Source organism: Mus pahari, chromosome 3, assembly GCF_900095145.1.
Source record: "Mus pahari chromosome 3, PAHARI_EIJ_v1.1, whole genome shotgun sequence".
Lineage (NCBI taxonomy): Eukaryota > Metazoa > Chordata > Mammalia > Rodentia > Muridae > Mus > Mus pahari.
Window position 1 is genome coordinate 46,767,803 of NC_034592.1, and position 7,987 is coordinate 46,775,789.

Sequence of the window (7,987 nt, forward strand, 5' to 3'; positions counted from 1 at the left end):
GCCCAGAGATGGCTCCACCCACAAGGGGCCCTCCCCCCTTGATCACTAATTGAGAAAATGCCTTACAGCTGGATCTCATGGAGGCATTTCCCCAACTGAGGCTCCTTTCTCTGTGATAACTCCAGCTGTGTCAAGTTGACACAAAGCTATCCAGTACATGGTCCAAGGCAAGAGTGAAAAGCCTTACAGAATCCAGTCTTGGTTGTCAAGCATTTCTGAAACATCCTCTTGACTACTGTGTTGGAATTTTCCAGGGAAACAGCACTAATGTAAGAAATACCTGCTATCTATCTATCTATCTATCTATCTATCTATCTATCTATCTATCTATCTATCTCCCTCCCTCTATCCATTATCTCTCTCTTTACCCATCTATCCATCCATCAACCCATCCATCCATCCATCCATCAATCCATCATCTATCTATCCATTGCCCTACCTACCCACCTACCTACCCATCTATCTATCTAGCTCACACAGCTATGGAAGCAACAAACAAACAAACAAACAAACTCATGATCTATCGCTGGCAAGCTGGAGAAACATGTAATGGTGTTATTCAATCCTAGTCTGAGGATGGGGTCATGGAGAGAGGGCAATGGTATAAATCCTTACCTGAGCCCAAAAGCCCGAGAACCAGGTGTGCCTATAGCAAGTTCAAGGCAGAAGCTAATGGATGCCTCAGCTCAGGCAGGAGAGGAATTCGACCTTTCTCAGTCTTCCTGCTCTATCTCAGGGGACTAGATGATGCCAGCCCAGGCTGTAAAGGGGGAGATGTCCTTCACTAAGCCTTCCAGACACAAATGCTAATCTCAGCACTTAGTGGTTCAGTGGAGAAATTCTCAAATGCTAATGCAATCCAGAAATAGTGTTTCATCAGCTGTTTGGGCATCCGTTTGCAGTGTGCTCAATTTGATACACAAAACCAAGCAACACAATTAAGTAGGCCATCCCTATGTAGTGTGGGAGTGAGCTGCAAGCCAGTGAACACCAAGAAACTCCAGGAGCATCTATGAGGCTGTCAATCACAGATGCTTCGAAGTGCTAAAGACCCAATACTGAGGTCAGATAGAGCAAATAGGAAACCCAAGGCCCCTGTGATGGCAGACAAGATCAAAACAAAGAAAAGACAAAAGAGGCTACAAGTGATAAGGGCAGAAAATACAGTGTTGACACACCCAGGACTTCCAACTGCCTTCTGCTAGGCTCCTTTCAGCATTAGCTGTCTGTAACTCTGGTTTAAAAAGGAAACCTCTCCTTGATGCTACAGGTCAGTGTGTATCCAAAAGTTTCCGTACAGATTATGTACCGTGATAAATGCATCACATGCTAAGATGAATGAGAAGCACCCCACATGAAAACCATCACATGCCTGTTTTCTGTAGTCATTTTCTATCACCAACCCAGGTTTGGTAACACTCTCTGCTCTCTTGCTAGCACTCACTCACCTTCCATAGGCCAACTCTGGCAAGACAAGAGGACAATGAAGGCTGTTTATTACATGTGTGATGAGTCCAGGAGGGAGAAGCTAGCTCAAATATTCAGCCAACCATAAGTTCTGTGGCTATGCACAGAACAGGAACCTAAGCTGCCCTGACACCTGGTCCTTTTTCTTCATCACTCTTCCTAGCCTCCACTTCTAGCTTTTGCTGTCATGCCTATTCTCAATGGTAGTTATCCACTGATGAGCTGTGTCGCCGTCACTTTCTCACTGGGCACCACCAGTCCATTTTTTTTTTTTATGGATTAAATCTCCTGTTTCTCCTCAAAATCTAGAATAACTCATGAAAACAATCATATACCTAACAGAGATGATGCAAGAAGACAATGTTCTTCTTGACCTTGTTTTAAGCCAGATATGACTCCAATTGTCCAGATGGATTTGTGTGGTAGCAAGCTGAAAAACATCTGTAGGAGTTTTCAGCCGTATACGTTTATTAGATATGTGGGTTTGGTCTGTAATCTTACACAGCCTTGCAGAGTGGAATACATGCTTTTTAGTGGCAGCATTGATTTTTCAACACAGCAGCAAATTCTTAAAAGCTTCTCAACAATGAAAGAAATCCTAAAATAATAACTATTTGGGAATTCACCTGTTTGTGTAAAAACATTCTTACATCCAATCTGAGATACTGTCCCCTGAAATAGAGTTCCATCTATAATGGCAAGAAAGAGTGACCTTGATGGATTTAGAGGCTGGAAATGTTTTGAATTCAGTTATAAGTTCCAAGATACAATTGGGAAGAAATCTCAATGCAGGTGACACCTCTACTTTTAAAATCATCCCATTTTTCATCATTATTACCATAAAATAGAGTTTAAAGACACATTGAAATAAGACAGAGCTCTTCAAGACAACAAGTTTCCTGCTGTTAAAGAGTCTCTTCCTAGGAAGATGAGTGATGGTAAGAATGTAGACACTGAAGATAAAACACTGAGCTGTAACCAAGAGTGTAGGTGTCTGGGGAAGGCCTTGGGATATCACATAATAGTGAATATCTAATAGTGAGGGGAGGAATAATCACACCAACAGCAAGGGTTTAAGTAGCCTGTGTAGAAGATACAGAAGGCTGGGGTTGCCACAAGCCAGGGTGGAGAAACTCAGTTAACAGCAGGGAGGGTAGTGAGTTAATATCAGAAAGAAGGCAGGGCCACCGAAACCATCAATTGCAGGTAACAGCCACTCAAAATCTGAGGCCTGGATGCCACCCCACATGAGGAGCAGAGAAGGAAGACTCACATTCACTCCTCCCTTACCACTCATGCGAAATCACTGACCCAGGAGTCCCAGGCATATCCTGGTGAGCGCGGGCACTGCTAAAGAGCGGTTCTAGAGCTGGAGAGGTGGCCCAGCGGGCAAAGAACTTGGTGTACTAGCATGAGGATCTGGGTTTAGATCCCCAACCAGCACCTACAACAAGCCCATCTAAACCAGAGATGCTCCATTCAGGTCTGTCATGGGACCTTCTGAAGTTAAATGATGCTCTAGCCACTGTGAAGTCTGAGCTAAGAACTAAAACCAACAAGCTCACTTTCACTAACATACTCCAAACGTAATAGGAAAAGAGAGAGGGGTGGGGGGAGGGAGATCTCCACTTCAGCATTAAATGTCTACTTTAGGCTAGGTTGCTGAGGTTCTTTTTGTGTTGAGATCTTGCCATTCAGCCAATTCTAATCCTTGATAAGCTCTTGTCAGTGTGCTCAGTAACTACAGCCATTCGAGTGGTACGCTCACGATGATGTTTCCTGTTGATGCGATTACCTTTCATGCTTTACAAAGGGCAAAGGGAAGGAGACCAGGATTTCCCAGGCCTGTAATACGTATGAGAGATGGGAGTTCTCGCTCGATACGCACAACAGTCCTACGAGGTACCATTTCCATCTCACTGCGGGGCACAGAAGGCGGCTAACTAGTGTGGGAAGAAGCTTGATCACTCTTACTGTAATCTTTAACGTCTCCTGACCAAGAGAAGCGGTCAGAGTGAATCCAGAAATCCAGAACAGATTTTAAAAAGTATAAACTTTTGGAAGCTTGTCCTCTCTGTGTTCAAACAACTTCACAGGTAATACCAAAACCTAGAAACTCATTCTCTTCCCAAATTGGCTAGGGATGTATTTTTCTTCCTTTTTAACTGGCTATCATTGTGTGTGTGTGTGTGTGTACTCTCATGCAGTGTACCTGTGGAGGTCAGAGAATAACTTTATGGCGTCTTCTCTTTCCTCAATTTGCCTGGTTACAGGGATTGAATGAACGAAGGTCACAGGGCTTGCAAAACAAGAATATTTACCCACTGCACCCACTGCACCATCTCACTGGTGCAACAACAGCAGCAACAACAACAACAAAGTATTTTTAAAACATAGCCTGGCATGGTAGAGAGAGAGCTAAGAGGGAGGTCAGGTGTCCCAGATAACGAGGGGAGCCTAAGGAGGCCTCAGAGGTGGTCCACACTTCTCGGAAGCTCTAGTACAGCCTTAGACAAAATTAAAGTCCGAATCTGAATGGTGTGAAACCACACATCTTATTTCTGCTCCTCAGAGAGGCGGCAGACAGCCTAACTGGTCATTCATGCTGCTCTACAGGAACCTAGGAAAAGAGCTTTGCAAGCTCTGAGCAGGGTAAGTGTGCTAGGTCTTCAACACCCAGGGCCTTTAAAATACTCCCCCCCCCCCACACACACACACAGTCAGCCGACTTCACACAGAAATTTATTTAAAATGCAGTGAAATCCAGTGGAGGCAAAAAAAAAAAATCTCTTGCATAATCCTGTTACTGAAGCCCACACAAGTGTCCACTTAGTTCTTGTTTACTTTGCTCTTTCATTCTCGGAAAGGACTGGTAGTGTTTTTTTGGAAGGAAATCTCCCCCAGGGTTTCCCCATTAACATATTTTGATGAGCCTCCACGGGAAAGCCTGTTTAAAGAAAAACACATGCTCTGTGGAATTGTCTGTGTTCTGTGTGTGTGTGTGTGTGTGTGTGTGTGTGTGTGTGCCATTTTTCAAGACTAATTATGTCTAATTTTTCAGCCTGGCTTCTCCTCCCTCTTGCAGGGCTTATTTGGCTGAACTCTTTGCCTGTTTTAACAACTTGCCCACTAGCCATGGGACAGGGCCTGTTTCCTCCCTCCACCCCCAGGCCTCACCCCTTCCCTGTTGCCACCCACTGAAGGACTCCAAGTTCCTCTGTCCTCTAGCTAGCTAACCGTCTTGGGGGGGGGGGGGATCTGAGGTGAGGATGCAGACACGGTCGAAGTGGGGTCCTCGGCTTTGGCCTTTGCCCTGGGTCTGGCTCTCAGAAGCCACCCAGCCTGAGAGATGGGTGCGGGATGGTCGGAGGACGAGGCATGCGGTGGGAGCGGGGAACTCTGCGCTCTCAGGGGCGCGGCAGGGGCGGCTTACCAGGGACGATGGCAGTGACGAGGCTCAGCAGCAGGAGCGAGGACAGCGCTGCGTGGGGCATGACTGCGCGGCGCCGAGAGCGGGCCGGGGGCGGTGCTTGTCGGGTGCGCAGCTCCCAGCTCAGTCGCGACGCCTCCCACTCGAGGCGGGGGAGTGGAGCCCAGGGTCGCACTGCTGGGACGCTCAGATCCCCAAGCGGCTGGCAAGCTGCAGACTCCAACTTCTCTCCGTTAAAGATAAACTTCCCATTTGAACTGAAATAATCTCAGACTTTCTAAAATGTTGCAAAAATAAATACAACTTCCCGTAATCCTTGCGGCAGCTTCTCTAAATGTTAGCATCTTACATAACATCAGTGCAAGGATCGGAACCAAGAACGAGTATTGGTGGAGCACTGTTGACTAGTCCACAGCACTTGTGACATTTGACAATTATCTCTGTTCTAGGACCCTATCCAGGAACAAACACATTTGGGTTTGTCTGATGTTTCTTCTCAGTAGAATTGTTTGTGCCCTTTTGGCAAGAGTCATACAGAAGGGACAAAGATTGATGGACTTTGGTTATTTAGTGAAGGTGGTGTCAGCAACCGTAATCTCCCTTTTCACAATTCCCTCCCGGTGGACTATGCCTCTTAGAAAATAAGTCTCTGCCACTCGTTACTGTATCAAGAGTAAAGGAAAATAACGGAACAGGAAGGTTTGACTGGGATAGGGGATAGAAGCGAAAGTTAAAGGAAGGACTATGGGATGGGACAGCTAACACTGCCTCTATGGGGCGGGAGGAGAAGGGAAGGAAGGAAAGAGAAAGGAAGGGAAGGAAGGAAGAGAGGGAGGGAGGAGAGGGGAAGGGAAAGAGGGAGAGAAGCGGGGAGAGGGAGAGAGGAAAATTTTCATGGAGTTACCTTACAAGAGGGAAAGAGGATAAGACACCACCTAGCCAATAAAACCCCAGTACCAAGAACGGGTACTTCCGGAGTTGCTGCCAATGGACTCTCATAAAGCGCCAGGTTAGTGCCAATAGGCTTGGTTATCTTCAGAACTTGTTGGTAAGCCCCTGTGGCTGAAGACACAACATCACTGAGTCAGGTAAGGTGGAGAAATCAAGGTGGCACTAACTTGGAAGCTTCGTCTCTCCCAGTTAGCTTTTACACCTCGGGGAAGTGCTTGCTGCGCACACGGATGCAGGAGGAAATACTTCTTTCTCCTCCATTCGCGTATACAGCACACACCTCCATCTTATCCAGATATGAACCCTGTAAGCTACAGCAATGATGGGGCCCGACAAGATATGTGCATTGCTGTGGTAGTGGGATGAATGTTACAAAAGTAACCAGCCATTTTACCATTGGATCTAAGGCCTGCACTGTACCATACCTGGCATGGTGCCAAGAACCTGTGGCTACATAGAACGCAGTCCCTAAGGGGAAGCACAATGCTGTTATTCTGCTAAATGGACATATTATTAAAGTAATTCCTAGAGACCTACTGTTTTGCCCATAGATGAGTGTATCTCTCAACCTTCATCAGAAAAGCTTCTCCTCACAGTAGATGGCAATTAATAGAAGCCTCCCTCTAGTCAATGTCCAGAAAATAAGAAACCATGGAGGGCTTGGCCCTAAGTGGGATTTGCATATCGCACCCCTCCTCTCAAGGTTCAGGAATCTTTGAGGAAGAAAGGTCAAAAAGATAGTAAGAATCAGAACTGGTGAACAGCATCAAGGAAACTGTCTTCCGGACACGACTGGGCAGACGCACATGTAAACTCACAGAGATTGTGACCGCATGCATAAGATATATGAAAGCCCAACCCAGACAAAAATCCCACCACTGAGGGGCTAGCTGGGCACAGACTTTCACCAGTGGATGAGGACCTACTGGTTTTTGGTAGTGCTGAGAAAGGGAAAGTTAATTTTCTTTAAGATGTGACCTCCCTATTTGGTAGACCACAATCTATGTCAGACTTCACTCCCCAAAGTAGTAGGGCAACTTCAGTTGGGCTTTGATGGAGAGGATGAAATAAAGAAAGCTACAAGTTGGGTGGAAAGGGAGGAGGGTAGAGTGGATGAATGTGAGAGGAACTGGGACAGGGGAGTGAATATAACTGTGGTGGTTTGAATATGCTTGGCCCAGGGAGTGGCACTATGAGGAGGTGTGGCCTTGTTGGAGGAGGAATGGCTTTGTTGGAGAAAAGTGCGTCACTGTGGGAGTGGGTTTTGAGACCCTCCTCCTAGCCACACGGGAGTCAGTTCTTCTGTTTGCCTTCAGAACAAGATGCAGAACTCTCAGCTCCTCCCGCACCATGCCTGCCTGAACACTGTTGTGCTTCCCACCATGATGATAAAGGACTGAACCTCAGAACCTGTAAGGCAGTCCCAATTAAATGTTGTTCTTCATATGAGTTGTCTTTGTTATAGTGTCTCTTCACAGCAATAAAAACCCTAACTTGGACAACAACCTAAACACATTGTATGGAATTCTCAAAGAACGAATGAAATACTTTCTAAAGTCCATATCGTTCGTCTGTGATAAGGACTATGCATGCCATTCTGGACTCAAACTCACGGCCCTTGCCTGTACTTCCCGAATGCTGACCCTACAGGCCAGTTCTTTTAAACTATGCTTTTATAAATGTTGCAACTATACTTAACTCAGGGGCTTCTGGAACTGGCAACAGGAACTAGGACAAGCAAGGCCCCCTGGGTAAGTAAACCTCGTGCTATTGGTGTATAAAATCAAGTCGAGGGGCTGGAGAGATGGCTCAGCGGTTTAGAGCACTGACTGCTCTTCCAGAGGTCCTGAGTTCAATTCCTAGCAACCACGCGGTGGCTCACAACCGTCTGTAATGGGATCCGATGTCCTCTTCTGGGGTGTCTGAAGACAGCAACAGTGCACTCAGATACGTAAGATGAATAAAAAAAACAAAAAAACAAAACAAACAAACAAACAAACAAAACAAAAAACCCAACAGTCTGTGACTTATTTGAAAAAAAAAAAATCGAGTCAAACTCAGTACAAAGAAAACAAGCAACGGGCAGAGTTGTAAGATTCTTCTTACTCAAGAAGATAAGGCCAGGCAGTGGTGGCGCAC

The 7,987-nt window shown here is 46.0% G+C and overlaps 1 protein-coding gene across 2 annotated transcripts in view; it reads right to left on the reverse strand.

Annotated features, from left to right (window-relative positions):
* The window catches only part of LOC110318338 (CD302 antigen), a 135,231-nt gene that overhangs the window by 30,048 nt on the left and 97,196 nt on the right, over positions 1–7,987 (reverse strand). Inside the window, exon 1 of one of the 2 annotated variants that reach the window (XM_021193320.2) lies at positions 4,901–5,325. The exons of the other annotated variant lie outside the window; for it this stretch is intronic. Within the exon in view, the coding sequence (XP_021048979.1) occupies positions 4,901–4,961 (61 nt within the window). The 5' untranslated portion in view covers positions 4,962–5,325. Of the gene's footprint in view, positions 1–4,900; positions 5,326–7,987 lie in introns of those variants that run through there. 2 annotated transcript variants of the gene reach the window in all.